Here is a 21,368-nt window from a genome sequence, read left to right as displayed (position 1 = left end):
TGGACCTCAGTTTGAACCAGATCCTCCTCTCTTGACACTCTAGTCCATCTCCACCTCCACATCACTGGCCATTTAAGCCTGCTGCCTTTTTTTTTTTTTTAATGGCACAAAGACAAATGAGCAATAACATGCATTTTAAAAGGAATCAATAGTTTTATTATGAACTGCAGCACGTCCGTCCTTTTGTCACCTGATTCTTAATTTTCCCTTATATGTCATGGAAGTTGCAAATGCACCTTTAAAATATTAGTATACCGGTATTTCAAAAGATCAAACATTATTTTCCTTTCATAACATAGTTCATAAGTGCTATTCAATAAGTTTAAACGTCATGTCCACATATTTCAATTTGTAGACTTATAAAATTAAAACAAAATCTGGTATTGTATTGGAGCTTTTTATTATTTGTAATGTAATTAGCCAGGCATTGCGGCTAAAAACCTTTTAACGTGTTTCTTTTGGGGAAACTTCACAGAAAGCACCCCTTTTAGAACCTAAAACTATTATGTAATCCATGTTTTTTTTCCACGTAATTTAATCAAAACAGTGAAATTTTCATATACTATCCATGATTGATATAATCATTAAAATTCTTTTCAGGACGCAATTACAAGGCATTTAATCACCTTAACTTTACTTAACATTTTTATGCTCATCTTGAATTTTGTTTAATTTTCTTTTGATCACTGTATTGAGCTTATAAACCACATTGAACCATTTAAATCTGCATGTAAAATGTTTTAGACCTGATAGATTAAACGGTAATTTTCAATTCCCACAAAGACCTTGAATATTGACAAATTTTGCACTTTTCTATTTTACTTTTAAATACATGAAAACTCTGAAAGGCCATGAACATGAACAAATCAGCTGTACAAATTAATCCCCTTTGTAAAAATGTACCAGTACACAAAACGGTGAAAAACGTTATTAAAAAATAATCCCAGGTTCTGTGGCTGTGCAGTAAACTAGATAACACTGCCCCCTTGTGGCTACAAGTCAAGACTGCAGCAGAGTGTCAGGTTAAGTGTTGCATTTGCCCAGAGAATCAAACAAACCAAAAGACGCCACTCCATGATTGTGCATGGTTGTTTATTCATTACAACAGACTAGTTATGCGTACTAGTCTATAAACCTGCTCAAAGTAAAGATGAATGAAAGAACTCTCAAAGCAAATCTCAAAACTCTTCAGGAGCATTGGTTAAATGTCAGCACTTCGCTTAATTCCACACGTTTTTCAACACTGAAATAATGCAGTGAGTGAGGGAGGGGGTGGGGTGGGGGGGGGGGGGGGCAAGTGGGGTTAATGTCAGACATCCTACAACAGAAGATGAAACTGATTAAAAAGGTGCATATGTATAGGTTACCAGAAAAAAATATATACCTCAGTCCTGCTGAACCCACAGAACTAAGCTGTCTATCTTATTTTATTTTATTTTTTTTACAATACTGAGTTTTGGCTTCTATTACACCAGAATATAATGCATCAAAGTTGTCGTTAAAATGCTCGCTCTTTGCAGTCCCAAAAATCTATCTATTGGGTATGAATCCAAAATGACCACATCTGATAAACACTGAGAAAGTGCTTTTGTTTCCTTCTCATTTAAGGTAAAGCTTCAGATCGATCGCCTGCTGCTGCCGAGTATCCTGGAAAGATTCAAAGGTGCAACGTACCTGCAGCTGGCTGACTGCTTCTCCAGTGTAAAGCACCACTAGGGAATCCTGACCAAATTACTCGTGGGCGCTCAAATTAAAAGCTTCGGATCCAATTCAGCAAACACTCTGAAGCTCGTGTAAATAACGGAGGCAGCAGCTTGTTCCACTTCTAACTTGGTTTGGCAGCTGAAACTACTTGTTCTCTCAGTCGTGCATAGTGAACGGAGGACGATGCAAAGCTTTGACCTAGTTGATGAACAGAAAGAGGGTGAACTAAAGTGGTGGGGAGACGTCCAGACGGTGGCTCAGGCCAGAGGGACGAGGTGGGGAGCAGCATGAACTTCACCTCCATACGCAAAACTATTTCTCTCCCTCATCGCTTCAAGAACGATCTGCGTGGAGGAGTGGAAAACAAAATCTGGAAAACGATACGGTGAAGTGGCCTGCAGCGTGGTCTACTTGGTGTGAACCATGGACGTGCTGAACAGGAGCTTCTGCTTTTTCTTCTTCTTCTTCCCTCCTTTGTCGTCTGAAAGGGAGAAGGCGACACAGTTAGCGTGAGCGCACTCGTCCCACGGACCCAATGAACGGCGCTCGTCCTCGGCTCGCGCACCTGCTTCCGCCACCGGCTGCGGCGGGGCGGCGGCGGCGCCGGTGTCCAGCTGCAGGAGAGCCTCCTCGAAGGCCTGGCTGAAGGAGTTCTGGAAGCTGGGCACGGGGGCTCGGTCGGAGCCGTCGCTCTCGCCGTCGCTGTCGGCCGCCGGGGGGGCGAGCAGCATATCTGGACGGGGCGAGAGCCGGGAGTTCATGAGGGCGGGGAGTTCATGAGGTGCGACAAACTGGTCGCACAGGAAATGCTGAATGACTAAAGACGAAGCTTCAGTGACGCCGCAAAATCACAGGAACAATCAAGGCACTGAATACATCACCGAACTAAATGCAAACATTGTCTTAATGTAAATTACTGAAGCATCTGTAGTTTAGAAAAAAAAGCCCAGTGTGTGTGTGTAGACACGCCTGACGCTTCTGGCACGGCGCACGTCTTCCTCTGAGACTTGATCAAATCCTTCAAGTTAGTGATCACAAGTTAAAACTATGTAATAATTATGAGAAGAAGAAAAAAGTACTTTTATTTTGAATCTTTCCTCTGTGACGGACATCAGCTGCCTCAGACATTATTTCACTCAACAGTCCTGTGGACAAACGTCTGAGTGGACTTATTTAATTATACGTTTGATGTATTTCTTTCATTTCTTTAAAACGAAGCACACTTCTTTTTTTTTTGCAAACTCAACATTTAATATTTTGAAGCAACTTGTGGTGGGAAATAGTGGCAACTGGGTGCTTAGAGTCCCATTTACCATCGCCTAGAAAATGTATTGTTTTTAAAAAATGTGTTTGTTTCAATTCATCCATTCATCAATTCAGCATTTTACGTTTCTGAAAAATTGTTTTTTTCCATTTAGAAGACGGACCGGTGCATTTCAAAAACTTCTCACTCTGTGCAATAATCCAGTGATTGACGGTTCCAAAAGTAACCAGATGTGTAGAAACTCAGAGCCATGCCTACCTTTCTTTGGAGTGATCCTGGGACCAGCGTCAACTCGGGCCTTCCCACCTTTCAGCATCTATGAAGATTAAAAAGCATGTTCTGATTAAAACAAACAAACAAAAAAAAACCCGTTAAGTGATGTGATGCAGCATCTTCAGAGTAATCTTGCCCTTCATACCTGTGCAAAAGACATGCAGTGGGAATCGTCCTCAACGCTGCCCACGACCGCCGGGGGCACATTCAGACAAGGGAAAGCCGCCCCGTCTGAGACCACAGAAGAAGAAAGGACTCAGTGCTCACAGTCCTCGGCAGTGGAAGTTACACACAAGAGCTGATCGTACCAGAGGGGCTGCTGCTGAGGGGTGACGGAGGGGCGAAGGTGAAGTCAGGCTGGGTGGGGGGGCTGCCGTTGTGAGGTGGAGAGCCGAACGCTGGGAAGTGCTGCAGGTTCTCCAGACCGATGTGGACCTCCGGATCTGACGGCATACAAACATCCAACGTTTTCTGGCAGATTCATTATTTAGGCGACGTCAATACACTGGCTGTACTTACATCTCCCCTGCTTCCTGTTCTCCTCTATTTCAATCCGCTTCTCCCTGCGTTTCTCGTCCCTGGCCTTCTTCTGCCTCAGGCGCTTTCTTTTCTCCAAGTCATCTGAAACACATCAGGAACAATTACTCCCCTGAAACAGGAAAACTCAAAACCTTGAAATATTTGTCTTGCAGAGCGAGTTCTGAGCGCTCTCACCTGCGAATGTGTCCAGAGTTTCTTTGGACAGGATGGGCGGCTGAAGCGCCAACTCACAGATGCTGAACTCGCACGTGAGCGGCAGATGAGCCAGGTAGCGATGGCGGCGACGGATCTCCTGCAGGGGCAAGACAAAAACACGCTGATACCGACTGAAGCGCACCCAGCTGGACAGAAATATCTAGTTTAAATCAAACCATTAGAATGCAGTTGGTCTTATTCAAGTAAAAACCCAGTGATTCACGTTACACCTACAAAACGGTATTCAACACGCGGCGCTTCCTGATCCACCGACCTCAGTGACGGTGTGTCCCACGATCTCCACCACCGTGGCAGTGATGGAATCAGGACTGGCCTCCAGGCTGCCGTATTCACGCAACAGGCAGCGCACGTTGACGGGGTGGAGGAACATCTGCTGGCAGTCCTCCGCTGGAAGGAAGAAAGGAAAAGAAAAAAAGGTAGAGCGTAGGAGGAATTGGAAGAAACGCCAACCAGCCGCAGTGAAGAAAACCAGGCTTCCTTTCACTTTGTGAGCTTTGATGGGCTCACGTCAATTATGTTATCCTAGAAACTGTAGTTCACTAGTTCTGAAAAAGCAGACTGGTCTTCCTGATAGGTCAGAGACTGGCTCACCTTGGTAGAAATAGTAGTAGGGCCCGTGTACCACGCTGGCCGAGGGCCGGCTGGACTCCGCCTGGCTCGCCGGGCTCTCCTGGGCGAGCTCTGGAGCTGTGTCCGTCACAGCCTCGGGAGGCTCCTCCAGCACACTCTCCAGAAGAGCTTCAGGAAACCCTGGCAGCTCAGCAGCTGCCTCCTCGGCCGGCTCCTCCACCTCCTCGGCCGGCTCCTCCACCTCGTCATCAAAAGCAGAGGCGTACTGCAGCACGGGCTAGGAAAAGAAAGAGGCCGGTGGCAAAGAAGTCGTATCGAGAAAAAGTATGAAACTATGAATTCGATCTGAAATCTATTAATTTGCAGGCTCACCTTGGCAACGCTGTCGTTCGTCACCACCTCCTCCATAGGAGGAGGTTCGCTCAAAGTAAGAAAGGACAAGTCCAGGCTGTCGGCGTTTTCCTTCTGCTGCTTCAGCAACTTCTCTTCTTGCTCCTAAACAACAAACACATTTAGAAACGGTTTCATCATCAGTCTGCAGCCTGGCGTCATATTTTGTAGTTTTCTTTTAAAATGGTGCAGTTTTGTAAAAAGACACTCTTTTTTTCAGAATGCACTTCTTCTTGTTCAAACCCAATGAAAGGAAAACATCTACAGTTGATTTGCAGCTTGTTCTATTAGTCAGCATGAACTCAAATGTGCTCCATTCCTCTGTATCATAGTCGTATAGCCCTAAATGTTCGGAGGCATGTGGTTTCACCTGCAGATGGCAGAGCCCGCTCTGAATGAAGCAGCCTTCGGCATCGCCTTCACAGCCGAGCTGAGCTTGAAGTGCCTCCTTCTCCTCCTCCACCTGGCCCAGGACCTGCGCCGGAGAGATCAGCAGCAGCTTGGAGTACGGGCTCAAGCAAGCGTCTGCAAAGCAGGTGAAGAGGAAATATGGTTTGGTGGTGAGGGAAGGCAGTTTCACTCCTCTGCGGAGGCTTGCCTGACAAGTAATAGTTTATATGAGCGTGCAAAGATTTTTTTTTTTTTTTTACCAAGTCACAGAGATGGTTCTTGTGTCTCACCTCCAAAGCGAACAGGCTCCTCCACCTTCACCCACTGAGAGCTCGGCATGGCCACCAGAGCTCCCTTCTCCCGCTGCATCAGGCGCATGGTGATCTCGTCGCCGACCACATACTGCCTGGTTTCCATAGCAACCACACTAACAACAAACAGGGGGGGTGAGCGGAGCACGATCAACACGAGTGACGTCGTTTGGAGCACGCGGCGCTTGCAGGGCTTCGGCCCAGTGCTTCTCACCTCTTCAGGTCGGCGGGGTGCACGGCCTCGTTGCAGATGGGGCACTTGGACCAGCTCTTCTCGCCAAGAGACAGGTAGTGCAGCATGCAGGGCCAGCAGAAGATGTGTCCGCACCGGGTGATACGCGCTGCCAGGGGGGGCTCCAGGCAGATGGGACAGGACGGCACCTCGTGGCTGTAGATGCGCTGCGAGCATGCAGGAAATGACAAGGCCGCTTGACGTCTGGAGATACAACAGCGTGTTTGCTCGACGTGCTCCTGTCAACGTGTGGCCGCATCCTCACCACTTGCTGCACCCAGTCCCAGTTGACCAGAGTGTCTGGATCGGTGAAGTGAGCCTTGTAGTCCTGGTCGTCAGTCACCACAAACTGACAACTGGAAACACGGGAAACACAGAATTTCTTCATATGTTCATCCACTTTATTTTAAAATATGTATATTGAGAGTGGCAAACGTTGCGTACTTGGCCTGCAGGAAAAGCTCCTTGTTGAAGGGCTTATGCTTGTGGCCCCATTTGTTCCGGCGGCCCCAACAAGCATGGCCGCCGTCTCCGACGCCGCCGCCATTACCTCCGCGAGGTTCGAAAGTGAAATTCAGCAGGTGGTTCAGGCTAATTTTCTTGGGTCCAGCAAATTGAGCCGGGCTAAACTCGGCCCGGCGCGTCTCTGCTACCTGGAGCGTGACGACAAAACCACAAACATTGGGACAGAACGCTCCCACAGCACTCCTCCACAGGAGAACCGGAGGCGGACGGGACGTCCTCCACTACGAACACTGACCTCCTCACGTCGTCCTCCGCCTGCAACCCCATACTGTCGTCCTCCACCTCTCTGAGGGGGTCTCTTGTCAAAATTCTTGCTTTTCTGTGAATTGGTGCGACGAGGGCCTGTGAAACTGTCGGCTTTAGGAAAGGAGGGTTCGCGCTTCCGGCTGTAGCGTTTAGAGCCTCCATTGTTTTTACCATCTGCAATTACAATAATGATGGAGATTGGTCGGCAGAACACAGAAACAATGTGATTCACTCATTTGTTACACAAAAAAAAACAACAACCTGGTTTTGTGCAAGTAGAAAAGTATGAATAAATCTAACCCCATTAATATTGGTGAGAAGGAGTATTGCTGTATTCATTCATTCACTGATCAAAACACTGCTGCCCAATCACAAGTCAGCTCAAGAAAGTCATTCATTTAAATGCACACGAACAAGAGACAAAATACAAACTGCTAGTACTTCCCAGACCAAGACTAGAAACCCAGGATGACGAGTTCGATGCCATCAGGCCTCGTATCTCTCAACCGATGAAACAATCCTCATCTCTATTTCCCTGAAACCATTTCTGAAAAACAATCTTCACTTCTGTTTTGAATTTGGATTAAATTGGATCTAATAGATGTAACTTGGCCTTTATTTTTTTTTGGTTTTGAACCATTTTAAATCATTCAGTGAGTATTTTTCAAAATTCACAATATTGGTGATTTATGGGATATAGAATCATAATTCTTTTTTATTTAAAATGTGATTGATGTTTTATTTTTTCCAGCAAAAACTTGCACATTTGATACAAGGTGCCTTATTTAAAAGTTAAATATGGCAAAAACCTTTTTTTATATTCTAATTTATAGGTAACTAAACCACTAATTCCTGTAAAATTTAAACAATATATATATATTTTTTTTCCCCCTTAAAATCAAACTGAAAGCTCCACAGATTGTATATTTATCGCATATAACAAAATGTTAGAAATTTCCAGATTAGTTCTTTAATATTTTTAGCTTATAAAAATCTAATCACACAAAATTGAGTCTCTCACAAGATCCTATCCTGTTTTTATTTTTTATTTTTTATTCTTTTTGGCAAAACAAATTTGAACACTATTGTAAACTACAAACAAATAAAAACAATCCCCCTTCCCACAGTGTATTTATTTCTGTGTCATTTAATAAGTCAGCGTGCTATTTTTGTGCACAAACACACACATCTGACAGCTGAGGGGCAGATCCCTGTTCTAATAGAAGCTGCCGTGTTCTAATAGAACATGTCGTGTTCTAACAGAACCTGTCGTGTTCTAACAGAACCTGTCGTGTTCTAAAAGAACCTGTCGTGTTCTAACAGAAGCTGCAGTTCAGGGACTATCAGGAGGTCAAATGTTTTGACAGTGACGTCAGTCAGCTCGAGCAGATAAATAAAGTCCCCCGCAGCCCCGCGAGGCCCCAGCAGGCCACAACACCAACGTTTAAAACCCGCCCGGGAGGGAATGAGTCGTCGTGTTCACCTGTTTTGGGCTTAGACTCGCTCGGTGCCGGGCCTGTGGAGCTGGAACGGGGTGGAACCTTGGTGTTGGCGCTGCTGCTGCTGTTGGGGTTTTTCTCCATGTTTGTTTCCTCCGTGCGGTGAGCTGTGTCGAGGCCGAGGTCCGGGCAGAGAGCCGCCGAGCTCTCTCGCGTCAAATGCGAAAACAACAGAGGGAAGTGGGCTGCAATGAGTGCGGGTCAGGCGGCGAAGGCCCTGATTCATTTCTGTCAAACGCGGAGACCCCATCACGGCGACATCTTGTCCACAAAACAAACCGAAGAAAAAAAAGAGACACGATTCCGGCGTCTCAAGTTATGGAGGCTAGCGGAGGAGAGGACGAACGCTCGCCACGCGGGGCCGAGACCCCCCGAGTTTTAGCTTTTTTTTCTTGTTAAGGAAAACTTTATGCCCTTAACAAGGCGTTTAATGTTTTCCAGAAGCTGGAAAACAATTCAAACCGAGTATTTTTTGCCAATTTCTTCGAGCGGTTACGACGATCTGGCTTTAATGGCGACGGGTCGCCAGACAGGAACCTGACAGACCCGGATGTTTCTTGTACCGCTGGCCCGTTTGTTTTGTACGGAGGCGCCGCTGAGGATCACGGGAAATGTAGTGATACCAGGGAAACGGAGCAGGCTGCAGCCTGCAGATTACAGTTGCAAGGTGGAGGAGAGATAACGCCTTTTAATCAAGTACAGTTCCTATTACACTGCTGACATTGTACTAAATTACAAGCAGAAGTTCCGTTGTTAAATATTCTCAAATACTCTTCTGAAAAACTCCCCAAAGGATTACAATAGAATTACTTGAATGCTCCCTTTGCGTATCAATATTTGTTTGCAGAACAGCTAGAATCACATGTTCGCTCATATTGATATTATTGAGATAGGTCAGGTAGCAACATCAGTGTGAATCACTTAGCAGGGAGCGTCTCCATGCCAACTGGCGCTGATCTCCATGAGATCTCCTCTCTCATTTGCTTTATATGGGGAAAAAGTTTAGGGTTTTTTTTTTGGGGGGGGGGGGCGCTATTCAGAAACACTTAACTGTACACATCTTAAAATCGAATAGATTGTTCCTTGGAAGATGAGAAATCATCCCTGAAAATTTCATGGACTTCAGGTCAGCAGTTTTTGCGAAAGGCTGATAAAATACCAACATACAAACAAACGAATAAATATTTACGCGTAGACGAGAACATAACCTTCTTGACCAACTTTTTTGGCGAAGACGATAAGTAGATAAATGATACATATTAGACACATTATAACGTAACATTGAAACAGGAGTGCATGTGATGGAAATATTAAAACACTGAGAATTTCCAGCTCAACTGATGGCCCAGGAATAAAAACTGATAATCTGGTTGTGTGGGCCTTCACTGACCTGCAATGTGAACAATTAGTGCTCGACAAAATTACATGACAGAAAAAAAGTCATTTATTTTTTTTAAATACCAGTAAAAGTAGCCACAAATGGATTCACCTGGTAGTACTGGTTAACAATGGCCATGGGTAAGAACCACAGGTGTGAAAGGGAGTCCTCGACCCCCTGAGAAACCACGTGCCCCCCCAACCCCCACCCACCCAAAACTCCTTTACAATCATTATTTTGTATATCCAAAACTATAAAAAATATAAGTTAACAGATCTTGCTCTCTAGTACCAACTTTAGATCGCCTGCAATTGAATGTAGACATCTAGTCATCATTTAATAAAACACTTTTACAATTATACACCAAAAGTATTTTCTGTTTGTATGGTAGATATGGGTGTTTACTGGAAGTGATGATGCAAAATCATGAGATAAAGCTTTAATTTGTATACCAAATACAAAGGGAAGAATAATTAATAGTATAAATACAAAAATAAATATTAAAACATAGGGTTTCTGGTTAGGGTAAAAAAAAAAAAAAAAAAAACACTTGCAGGAATCAGGACACTGCCTTGTTATCTGACTGTACAATGTAACTGCATAGTGAAGGCCCCACTATGGAAATGATAACTAAAATAATATAGATTAATATCCACACTGATGCCACACCTCTTTGCACCAAGAGCTGCAGTGTATTCCCCCTGAATCAGTCCCATATGAAGGAATAAACACTCCAGCTAAGTGCCACCATGTTGTGAGGTCACTCTTCCTCATCTTCCCCACTTTGAAGTTCATCCTCAGGCTCTTCTTTGTTTCCCCATGCTTGGGAGCAGTTCAGAATTGATCTCCGTACCTGTTGTTTTTCTTCTGCAAATGACAAAATGAAAGAAAATAAGCACATGAATTTATCAATCCTCTTATCAGGGTCTGGAAATTCCTAACTACGGTGAATTAGTTACCTTCTTGTGTTTTCATAAGTGAAACACTAGAAGGTTCACATTCAACACTGTCAAAAATATATTGATATGCAGATATTATAAACAACAAAAAAACACAACTTAAGCAATAAAATATTACTCAAAATAAATTCTTACCTTCATTTTTACATTTGGGAAGCATCCGGTGGAGTTGCTGGGTATTGTATCTGATAAGAAACTTCTGACACGTTCGAATTGTTCCTGAAACAAACAAACGCTTTCAATGAGGTGCGATCTGCAAATTGCAATTTTCCAAAACATACGTCACTGTAAACATTATAAACTGCCTGCTGATGCTCTCTTACCTCCCACATGCAAACAATTCAGGAAACATGAGATTTTTTGACCACGAGTTTCAATACTGGTTATGAATGGCAGCGCAGTCCAGAGAAGTTTGTAACATCTCTTGGGGAACCGTAGAAATACTATTCCAGTATGAGCGTTCAGGTATTTCACTGAAGAACAACAACAAAAAGAGCACAAAGCAGTCAGACAAAACATCAGAAAGAGGGCAATTTGTTTTTAACTTTATGACCTCCTAAAAGGGTTGTAGAATCCTGAATATCCCAAACCTATAGGTCTGTCAGCTGATTTTCACTGTAAGAGTGGGTTTGAAGGAAATGTCAAGTATTATAAGGACAGGATATACAATATCCTGGCCAACAGGAGGAGTACCGTTAGTAACAGACTACCTTCAATGTACACTACTGCGCTCACAGGAAATAATTCCTTCCTGTGGTAATGGGACTCTAAAACTCCTCTTTGTAAATAGTGGGTTTTTTCTGTCAATCCAATCTTTCCATCCATCTATTGGTCACTGTTCAGCCTTGTACGTATTAATATGTGTATATAGCCATTTCAAAGCACTTTAACAGATAAAAACCCAGCAATTCCACGTTCGCAAGTGGTGGTGGAAATGAAAAACTCCCTTTTAACAGGAAGAAACCTTTACAGAACTCGACTCAGAGAAGCAGATTGTCTGCTGGGTTGGAGGATAGAGAGAAAACGATAGGAGAGACAGATTGTGTATATATGATTAAAAAAAAACATATAATCAAACTGTTATCCAAGCACTTTACACACATTAATGGAACTTCGGCAGAAAGTAAAGGAAAACACTCGGACCAATGTTATTCTTATAGAATAGAATAAAACATACTTTTAATCCCAAAGAGCAACTCTTTCCAATTCCACTCAGATGCAGCAGTAATGGGGCAGTATAGGTTTATCATTGTTACAATTATTATAATACATTATATCTCTACATTGACTCTTCTCCTGAGTTAAAATGATTTGATCTCCACCAGTCAAACTCACCACAGAAGCGGACGCTGCACAGCGCCGCCCCGTAGTCTCCGTGCGTGCGAGCCACCGCTTCCTTCACCGCCGCGGCCACGGACCGGTCATCCAGCTGCAGCAGCTGGCTCCGGTCCGGCACGTTCGCCTCGCACAGCAAATACCTGCCGACACACCGAGTTAGCGTGAGGAAGCAACCATGAGGACAAGTGAGAAAACACGATATCCACGTTGCCCGTACCTCGACTTCACCCGCACCATCGTTACCACGCTCCTCTTCTTCTTCCGCGAGAACTTCCGTCAACAAAACGAACGCACGGGCGCACTTAGCGCCGCGCGCTGGACGACAACGGCAGCGTGCGGCGCGACTTTCGGGAAAGCGCGAACCTCACCGCAATATTTACGAGACGTCGAATAAAAGTTCCTGCAATGGGATTTATTCTTCACGTATGAAACAAATACCAGCTCATATATATGGCAAACTTGTTAAATATACTTCGCCCCTTTTGCATAGCGGGGAACACAATGAACTCCGTTGACGAGGAAACGGGAGGACCCAGACAGCAAACCATACACACCCCTTCGGTAACTATGACAACCCTCGCCGCTCTCAGCCAATCGTTGCTTCGCTTTTCCGTCTCGCGTACACGTTTCACGCCATCTTGAAAAAAAAAAAAAAAAAAAAAAAAAACTCCAGTTTATCAAGTCGCTCCCGGATTAAAAAAAAAACGCACCAAACATCGCAGCAACTCTTTCTCATTGTTTCCGCGGTGTTCGGTATGAACAACCCTCGAAACAAACAGACGGGTGTTACCAAGGTCCAGACGGAGGCGGAAGCCGGCTTCGAGACGAGCCACAGGGAGCGAAAGAGTGCCGGAGGAATGCTGAAGAAGCTGAAGTCGAGGCGCAGCCAGACGGAGAAGTGGCCTGTGGTCACGGAGGATGAGCTCCGGGCTCTGGGACCAGATATCTCCCCGGACCACGTCCTGGGGCTCCGGGCTGTCACGGAAGGTACGACGCGGACACGTATTAATTTCTCCGGTAAACTGTAAGGTTCGCAGACCCGAACGAGGATGAACTATGTGCTAATTGTGGCTAATGTGATGTGAGGGGCTTTTTATTTCCCCAGACGAGCCGTAGAAATCTACAGTCCAGGATTCCGTATTAGTCAAATAAATAATGTCACAGGAGTAATATTCTCAGTTAGAAGAGCTCCAGGGGCGTCAGTGGGACTTTAGCACACCCAGGGGGGTGTTTTCTTAACTGGAAGCTCCATTAAATGCTTTTATTTACACAGCAAATCCCACTTTATTCAAAACTTGAGTGCTCTGTTTTCCTTAAAGGGTTAAGTTGAAATCCCTAAAGGTGAGATGTGTTCTTGTTCCTAGTGTTTGTTTTAAAACCACATTGGTGACATTCAGGTGTATATCAGTGGCATACTTTTTAAGTTTGTGTTGACAAGCCCAACAAAATGTTGACATTTAACAAACGAGATCATTTGTTCTAGCTGTTCTTTATCAAAAATAGAATAGAAATACTGTGTTGATGCCAGGTAAGGCACACGATCCGTCCAGCTGGAGCAGTTTGGGGTTCGGTGTCTTGCTGAAGGACACTTCAACATGTGGACAGAGAGCGATGGGGGAATCAAACCTGCAACCTTTTTGCTTTAAAGACAGACACTCTACCGACTAAGCAACCGCTGCCCCAACAGCCTCCAACTAACCAAGTTGTTTGGACTGAGGTCTTATCTCCTTTAACTTTGCAAACGCGAAGTATCCACCCAGAGAAACAGCCACAACACAAAGCCTATAAACTTAACAAGGCTGGTTGAGATTTACTTCCAGCACATTGTCGTTTATGTGTTCAGTGGTACGTTCACCGACATGTTTCTTTCCAGTTGGTAGATGTCGGTGTTGGGACTAAACTTTGTGGGCTTGTTTTGTCCTCCACCCAACAGCTGAGGTAATGGTTGGAGCTCTGCACACTCCGGCGTTTCTATGTGAGCCAGTGCATCTTGTCCTATTAAACCAATACATGGAAATAAAAAAATAGCGGAGCTTTTGCTGAAAATAACAAGATAAGTTATTGCACATTAGGTTTGCCGCTATTTGAATAGTTGGCATTTTGCTGTGTTTCTTTGTGGTTTCATGACAGGATGGCGCCATTAAGTGACACATAGTCATTTCATTTAATCAGCTCTTTAAGTGAAAACGTTCCGCTCCCTCACCACTTGGTCTCCGAGACTTCTCATCGCCCTCCACCTCACAAGAAATCCTTCTGCTTTGAACCGCCGGTGTCAAGTCCCGTGGTTTGTCATTGCAGAACAAGTCTACCACAGTTCCAGCTCCCATTGTTTTGGGCCTTGACAACGACGGCGTTACTTCCCTTCTCTCTCACGACGCTTTGTTGAATAGCTGTGAGCCTGTGCTAGAGCCTTACTTACCTCTACAGGAAGGCACAGGGACCAGGCGCTGCAGCCCGGGGTCGTCATCAACTCCAGTCTAATTTCTCTAAACCTCTGGGCTTCAAAGTATTTAGTGGCGGGAGAATATCATGGACCAGAGAGATGTGTTTCAGTTTGCAAATGCTAAGCTCTGAGAGGGCTCATCTATAGGATCATAGAAATGGATGTAGATATTTCACTGATCCTGAAGGGAATTCCAACTTTAATTGATGAAAATCGTATATTTAAATGTGTGTAATTACAAAAGGAATCTAAACATTAACTTACAATTTTACAAAGAGAGTGTATGTTCCGCCTGCTCCATTCTGGAGTCGCCACCAGTGGAGTTCATCCAACCCCCATGTTAGATTCGGTCCACGTTTTGTGCTGCATGTCCTCCTGACCCAGGATGACTTGATGTGATATGAAGGCCTGACTGAAGGACCCGTAATGATGTCCTGCTAGTTGGATTCAAACCAGAAAACCTGCAGTTAGAAGTCTACTTCCTTTACCTCCAGGCTGCCAAGCATTTAAATGTATAACCATTGAATGAACGGCTGGAGAAATAAAATACAGTACAAAAGCTACATACACTATATATCCCGAAGAACTTTACAAGCTTGACAAACCGACACACTTGTTTCTTCTTTCTTGTAGACTATCTCTGCAGACCCGAGGACAACGTTTACAACATTGACTTCACGCGTTTTAAAATCCGAGATCTGGAGACGGGGACGGTGCTGTTCGAGATCGCCAAGCCTCCCAGCAGCGGTAAGTGTGGACAAGGGGAGCGTTTTCCACACCCTCGGTATGTCTAAAATGTAGAACTGATTCAAATCAGATGCAGAAGCAGAAGACCATCTTAAAGAGCCGTGCGTACAGAGCCCAGTGACGTTGCAGCCTTTGGGGATTGTGCAGTCAATGAGCTACAGTGTTGCTCAGCAGGAGAATGACAGGCTTTCCCCGGGGGAAGCTCGCTGTCGCTCTCACTCTATTGTCATGCGGCCCATCTGGGTTACTTTTATCTTCATAAATATTTATATCAACGGCATAAAGCCCTCAGTGCTGGCCTTGTGTCTCTTATTGCTGGCCTTTTCAGTAGAATATATACATTCACATTTTTGAATGATTTCGTTTTTTCCTTAAGCTGGTTTATTCCATGTTGCTCCTATATTTATTAATATGAAAATAGCTTTTTGTGGTCATAGTCTCTTTGAATGATTTTTTTTTTTTCCTTTTCGTCTCTGATCTGTGCCAAATATCTGTAAGGGGGGGGAACCAAACCTCCGACCTACTTTCCCACCATCTGTATAACAGTATCAAATGTCTGATGATTCATCCTGCACTCCAGGGCATTCTTCTTCTTCCATAATGATCATTTCTGCCAATACATGTTTCCTTGGATGTTTCGTGCTCCTCCAGCCCCCATCCCTGCCTCCCTCCCTCCACCCCTGCTCCTCCCCCCTCCACCCCCCCTCCCTCCACCCCCCATTGTGATGCATATGTACTTCCCGTGTTTGTCTCCTCTTCACCACTTCCAGCTCTAACTGGCTCTCTGACACACATTCGTCACAACTGCCAGCCGGATCGACAACCTGACCTCCTTCTTTTCACTGTGAAGACGCAGAATCAAATGTCACGAGGCTTTGCAGTGCAACAGAAAACAAATAACCGTCTCGGCGTCCCACTTACCACACAAACGTTTTGAGTTATTTGCAACAAATCTTTGATTTTAGGTTTTTTTATTTATTTATTTTTGCTCGATGTGAACATTTGCTTTTAAACCTTTACAATTCTTGGTGATATGTTACTAAGAAAAAGTGTTTCAAAACCTCAATTGTTCCACTTTATTTATTTCTTTTATTTTTATTGACAATTATTCAGTTTAATGTCTCATTTTAGGAGGAGCACGGAGCTGGGATTTCTTCTACAAGATGAGGACTCCTCTTTTCAGGGCTTTCCTCTGTGAAAACTGTTAACTGTTTTCTTTCTGGACAACTTTGTTGTCGAGAATCATTTTCCATCAGACTATTTAATATTTCAAATATTCCTTTCATATTTATTGTCTTATTTCATATTTTACTATAATGTTCCTTTCTACATGCCCTTATAATTTTAACTTATTCTTGTTTTTGTTCTATTTATCTTTTGCTTCCTTAGTTCTTTGTTTGACTTCTCTTGTTTTTACACTCGTTCTGTCGTAATTCTTTTTGTCCTCCATGGTCGATCCTTTTTGTTTTCTGCTATATTGTTTAACTGGACAGTTTTTAATCATATAATGCTGGGAATATTTCTCCTAAAGTAATGTATGCCTCGTCTAGATCTTCTTCTTTCTGAACCGTCTCCCAGTTTAGTGCCATCAAGTCATTTTTTAATACTTTAAAAGTTTCCTGTCCTCTGTTTTACTTCAGGATGTTTTCTGTCCTGTCGTCGACCGTAAACCCTGGTTAAGTGATCACTGCTGCTGTTGATCAATAGTCCACCACTGTGTTGTTTCCAGCGTCATTGGTGAAGACGTTCTATATTTCCTTACAGATTTCAATCGCTACACATTCCAATGAGTTCTCAGTAGCAACTACGCTTTCGTAAATCAAATCAAATCCACACGTTCTGTTGCTGTGGGATGAAGCCCTGAGCAGCGCGGCTCATAACCACAGAGCGTTCCACGGTGCTGCACAATGCCTCGGGAGCCGTTCTTCTCCCAGTCGTCAGCGTTTTCCACAACAGACGAGCCTCGTCAAACCTGCGGCTCCTGCTCTTCACAGTTGAAACTGTCTCTGTGAAGCTGTGAAGCTGTTGTCACGCCGGCGGTCTGGCACGCAAGCCGCTGATTCTCAGAAATGTCTGCTTCTGTTGTGGCTTTCAGGCTTCACGACCTCTTCCTGTCACGGTTTCAGTTTCTCTCTACTCACTGATACCTCGGCTTTCTTTGCAGTTTCTCTGTAGCATAAAATTCCATCAGTGTGTGTGTGTGTGTCAGTGGCTTTAGCAGCACGACTTCAGTTAAACGCCAAAGAAATCTTAAGTCTATAACCCCGGTAAAGTTGACCGCAACGTATTGAAGAGTGACGGCTTTCTCTAGTCAATTCACTTAAATGCTCTAATTCATCTCGGCTGCATCATATTCGTAGAAAGCACAGGTCGGTAATGTTCTGAAAATATCTGCGTTAATTGACGTTTCAGAAGAAAAAGTAGTGGATGACATAATCGATATAAACGTAGTTACTGGCTGCTCCTTTAGTCACTCTAATGCAGGGGCGTCAAACTCGTTTCAGTTGAGGGGCCAAGTCAACCTAACCTGACCTCCGGAGGGCCAACAAGTCAAACATCACATGCTAAACTGCAGATGAGGACAAATGCAAAGTCCTTTTGTAACTGCAAGAATTTGCCAGTCTATTCTGAAATGTACATATTAAAGGAAATCAGATATTATTATATTTGCAACAAACAAAAAAACACACAAAAAAACCCCCCCAGTCACCTGTATCTGGATATCGTATTTTTATTCAGGATTAAAACAATTTGTCATCATCTGGAAATTGTTTTGAGTTTACGTGTCTAAAGTATCATTTCACATAAATTGGACTCATTGTTTTATTGTGAAAGGTGTTGCATCATGTGACCTCCACAGACGCATTAATGTCGGAGTCAAATTCTGACCAAGGGCGGTTTTGAATGTCATTTCTGACAATCGAGTGTTTTTAGATCAGCCTCTGTCAGTTTTCATATTTATACTTAAAAAAAACAAACAAAAAAAAACAATCACATGGCGGGCCGGATCAGATCCTCTGGCGGGCCGCATGTTTGACACCCCTGCTCTAATGGATTCTCACGCCGTCCGCTTCAGCTCCCATGGAAAACGAAGAGGAGAGCGGAGAGGCAGACTCCAGCGCGGGGCGTTTCGTCCGCTACCAGTTCACGCCCGCTTTCCTGAAGCTGCGCACCGTCGGAGCAACGTGAGTGACGGCGTCCCGGCTGAACGTGTGGTGGAGCCGGGCTTCCCCCGCCTGAGACCTGTCCTGGCTTCTTTTTGTTCCCCCTTTGCAGCGTGGAGTTCACGGTAGGAGACCGGCCCATCAACAGCTTCCGCATGATCGAGAGGCATTACTTCCAGGGGCGGCTTCTCAAGAACTTCGACTTCGACTTCGGCTTTTGCATCCCCAACAGCCGCAACACGTGCGAACACATCTACGAGTTCCCGCAGCTTCCAGACGACCTCAGTGAGTTTCAGTCGCCTCGGGGCCCACCTGGAGGCCTCGGATTTACCAAGCACTCCACATTAATGTTCTTTTGTTTTTGGTTTTTTTTCATCCGTCTCCTCTTCTAGTTCGCAAAATGGTGGACCATCCTTACGAGACCAGATCAGACAGTTTCTACTTTGTGGACAACAAGCTCATCATGCACAACAAGGCCGACTACGCCTACAACGGAGGCCTGTAGCGTCTGACGGGAAGATTGTGTGCAATACCTCCCAGGAGTTCATCTTTCCTGGATTAGACCCCTCCTACATAGGGGATCCAAGTATTTTTCCTCCTCTTTTTTTAATGTTAATATGAACATGACTTTACTAAAAAACAAAAAAACAATAGACCACATCTGCCTTCTCATGAAAACCTGGATCCATCAATGTTGTACCTCACAGAGCTCAGGTTCCGGGGCTCTGAGGGACTTTCGTGTAACGTATTTCTGTGTATTTCAGTTGGTGGTGTTTGTGTCACGTTACTGCTGGAACACTTTTGCCTTACGTTCCTCGCCGTCTCTGCTGGATAGGGACACAGGCGTCTCGGGTCGATGCCTCTAAGATCGCGTCTGTTGTATTTTCAGTTTCCTCGAGTCTGTAGACGATCGTCAGTTTGTCGTATGTCTGAGCTCCCTGACAGCTGACAACTTTGTTTCCGGTTTGGAAAAGAAAGCATTACCTAGGTGTCTTCCAGTATTGTCAGTGATAGATAGTGATGTAGCACAAGTTAATATTGTTTGGTGTCCCATTCTTCTCTTGATAACAGTTGTTTGTCGGATATTTAAAGCTTGATATCTCTCTTCCGTGGTATATTAGTGAGTTCACCAATCTGTCAGTCAGTGGATTGTCTCTTCAGAATGACATGCACTCTGTTCATCACGGTCATGTTCATCTACATCTGTTACACTTTTACCACAAAAGCTGTTCAACAGTTGGCTTTGAGGTCCGTTTGTCTCTCGAACTCTGACACGACAGACAGGGAACCTGCTTTCTGCCTTTTCGTACCGTGTTTGGTCTTCTTCTTTTAATATCGTCTTCTTTTTTTGTTTTGTTTTTCGTTTCTCGACATCTGATTTCTTGGTTCTAGTTTCTTTGTCACTAGAACACGCAGTCCCGTTCTGCAGGAGCTGAGTGCAGCTTAAAGTTAAACTGCTTGCAGTCCATCCCCTGCTGCTTTGCACCCAGGTTCTCAGTTTAGCGTTGAGAGGAGCACAGAACACGGCGGCGCACGGCGACGTAGCTCGGATACGAAAAATGCACCTGCGTTGTTTTGTTGTTTTTTTTCGACTCACCCTGTTTTAATAGGTTCACCTGCAAAATGTCCTGGAACAAGTCCACCCTATCAGGTTGAATGCTGTTTTTCTTGTGTGATCATTCATTGTTACACTCCTGTTTCAAGTCATTGGGAAAAGAAAAAAGATAGACCAGTTCCTGCTTGCAGTGTAAATAATGTCGGTTGATGTGTTGTTAATTGTTTCATAAATTAGATTTTCATATTGTACAGAGAAAAACAAAAATCTGAGTCTTACTGTGAGGGAGGAAGTGATCCTGAACGCCACGCATTTGCTTCAAGGCTGTTTGATAATTCATGTTTAAGCAGGGAACTTTTCAAGGAGCTTCCTCGTGCTGTACACTGTGACATCGATACGTGTGCCTTCAATCCAGGGGTTGATTTAATGTAAGAAAAGAAAAGGCTTTTGTTTCTCCCACCTCTGAGACAAACTCCAGAAGGAAAGACCAAATGCACTCTACATATCTGTGGGATCTTCAGGAACAATATTTACTCAAACCTGTGATGTTTACAATGAGAAAAGAGGTCAGACGACGCATCATGTAGCTTGTTAATCACCTCAGCGGTTGGGATTTCAACTGGCAACCAGCCATGTAGAACTTTAATTTGTCCTGCTCACCAGCTGCACTTGTGGCGTTGTAGTTTGAAGGACCGTGTCTTGTTTTGATCGCGTCGTAAGTCATTGGTGTTTTGTCCGAATGCCTTGAAGTTGGTACATGTAGTACATCTGTACAAAAAAGAATGAAAACATTGACTGATTCATTCTGTAACCGGCCGTATGGTCTCGACTTTTTCTATCAGCAGATTGTAGAAATGACGCTTTCATTAGATTTGTTGTAAATAAAACAGAGTACAAAAGATACACTGCAAGTTATGTCCTTGTTTGTTTCTGTGGGTAATCAGCACATCCTTTTGTTCTTCACGTCACGGATTGGATGATAACAGAATCGGTGATTGTAACGACAGTGAACCTTTTCTGAATTGACAATACAATGGTTGGAGTGGTTACAGCAGATTTAGTGTCAATGAATCTCAATGAATTTGACTCATTTTGAAAAGTAGATTTACTTCAGTGATTCAATTCAAAAAAGGGAAACTTGTTACATAAATTCATTCTACACAGCGTGATGTATTTTACTCATTTATTTCTTAAATCTTGATTATTTCTAACTTAATTAAAAACCCCAAAGCCAGTATATTTCGGGAAATTAGAATACCTTGAAATCTCTGTTAGAGCCTCATCTAATCAGCTAATGCACTCAAAACACAGACAAAGCTGTATGGAGGATCGCCCACATTATCCCCTGGACCTTAAATGGTCTCTCAATCAGGTTAAACAATAAAAAAAATGATTCACTCACAAAGAAGACGGCAAACTTGACCAGAAGTCCACCAATAAAGACAGGAAGCTGAAGTCAATTGAAAAAGAAGCTGGTTGTTTAGAAATCTGTTTTCCAACCTTATTGATACAAAGTTAAGTGGGAGGAAACAATGTGGTTGGAAAACAAAAAAGTATTTTTATGAAGAATTCGTGGTGGATTGAACTGGAGTTAATGCTTCAAGGCCGCCACGCAGAGGAATCC

The 21,368-nt window shown here is 44.0% G+C and overlaps 3 protein-coding genes across 3 annotated transcripts; 1 reads left to right on the top strand and 2 right to left on the bottom strand.

The window, feature by feature from the left end:
* Positions 1-1,075: 1,075 nt before the first annotated feature.
* rnf10 (ring finger protein 10) lies at positions 1,076-8,697 on the bottom strand. Its single transcript, XM_080500174.1, has 17 exons — positions 8,145-8,697; positions 6,651-6,835; positions 6,335-6,543; positions 6,156-6,246; positions 5,873-6,057; positions 5,638-5,774; positions 5,328-5,482; positions 4,940-5,062; positions 4,589-4,844; positions 4,251-4,384; positions 3,956-4,073; positions 3,761-3,862; positions 3,550-3,684; positions 3,387-3,472; positions 3,227-3,284; positions 2,270-2,437; positions 1,076-2,185 (listed from the first exon to the last, which is right to left on the bottom strand). Exons 1-17 carry the CDS (start codon positions 8,242-8,244, stop codon positions 2,112-2,114), a joined length of 2,316 nt encoding a protein of 771 aa, XP_080356300.1. The 5' UTR covers positions 8,245-8,697; the 3' UTR covers positions 1,076-2,111.
* Positions 8,698-9,833: 1,136 nt separating this feature from the next.
* pop5 (POP5 homolog, ribonuclease P/MRP subunit) lies at positions 9,834-12,079 on the bottom strand. Its single transcript, XM_080500045.1, has 5 exons — positions 12,053-12,079; positions 11,833-11,975; positions 10,821-10,970; positions 10,633-10,716; positions 9,834-10,405 (listed from the first exon to the last, which is right to left on the bottom strand). The coding sequence occupies exons 1-5, from the start codon at positions 12,070-12,072 to the stop codon at positions 10,299-10,301; spliced, it is 504 nt and encodes a 167-aa protein (XP_080356171.1). The 5' UTR covers positions 12,073-12,079; the 3' UTR covers positions 9,834-10,298.
* Positions 12,080-12,513: 434 nt separating this feature from the next.
* On the top strand, positions 12,514-20,638 carry unc119b (unc-119 lipid binding chaperone B). The gene is made up of 5 exons (XM_080500169.1): positions 12,514-12,822; positions 14,912-15,025; positions 18,102-18,210; positions 18,302-18,474; positions 18,582-20,638. The coding sequence occupies exons 1-5, from the start codon at positions 12,591-12,593 to the stop codon at positions 18,692-18,694; spliced, it is 741 nt and encodes a 246-aa protein (XP_080356295.1). The 5' UTR covers positions 12,514-12,590; the 3' UTR covers positions 18,695-20,638.
* Positions 20,639-21,368: the final 730 nt, after the last annotated feature.

This window comes from Blennius ocellaris (assembly GCF_963422515.1).
Source record: "Blennius ocellaris genome assembly, chromosome: 7".
NCBI classification, from domain to species: Eukaryota; Metazoa; Chordata; class Actinopteri; order Blenniiformes; family Blenniidae; genus Blennius; species Blennius ocellaris.
The sequence above is the reverse complement of the archived record's forward strand: the minus strand, read 5'-3'. Positions and strand labels throughout refer to the sequence as shown.

What these genes read in the sequence shown, in the direction of transcription:
- unc119b (XM_080500169.1), top strand. Translation starts at nt 12,591, where the DNA reads ATGAACAACCCTCGAAACAAACAGACGGGTGTTACCAAGGTCCAGACG. An exon ending in CGCCAAGCCTCCCAGCAGCG is followed by an intron (nt 15,026 to 18,101) that starts GTAAGTGTGGAC and finishes CGTCCGCTTCAG; the next exon opens with CTCCCATGGAAAACGAAGAG. An exon ending in GCAGCTTCCAGACGACCTCA is followed by an intron (nt 18,475 to 18,581) that starts GTGAGTTTCAGT and finishes CTCCTCTTCTAG; the next exon opens with TTCGCAAAATGGTGGACCAT.
- rnf10 (XM_080500174.1), bottom strand. Translation starts at nt 8,244, where the DNA reads ATGGAGAAAAACCCCAACAGCAGCAGCAGCGCCAACACCAAGGTTCCA. An exon ending in GCGGGCTCTGCCATCTGCAG is followed by an intron (nt 5,063 to 5,327) that starts GTGAAACCACAT and finishes TTTGTTGTTTAG; the next exon opens with GAGCAAGAAGAGAAGTTGCT. An exon ending in GAACAGGAAGCAGGGGAGAT is followed by an intron (nt 3,685 to 3,760) that starts GTAAGTACAGCC and finishes GTATGCCGTCAG; the next exon opens with ATCCGGAGGTCCACATCGGT.
- pop5 (XM_080500045.1), bottom strand. Translation starts at nt 12,072, where the DNA reads ATGGTGCGGGTGAAGTCGAG. An exon ending in GTGCAGCGTCCGCTTCTGTG is followed by an intron (nt 10,971 to 11,832) that starts GTGAGTTTGACT and finishes GTTGTTCTTCAG; the next exon opens with TGAAATACCTGAACGCTCAT. An exon ending in TCCCAAATGTAAAAATGAAG is followed by an intron (nt 10,406 to 10,632) that starts GTAAGAATTTAT and finishes TGTCATTTGCAG; the next exon opens with AAGAAAAACAACAGGTACGG.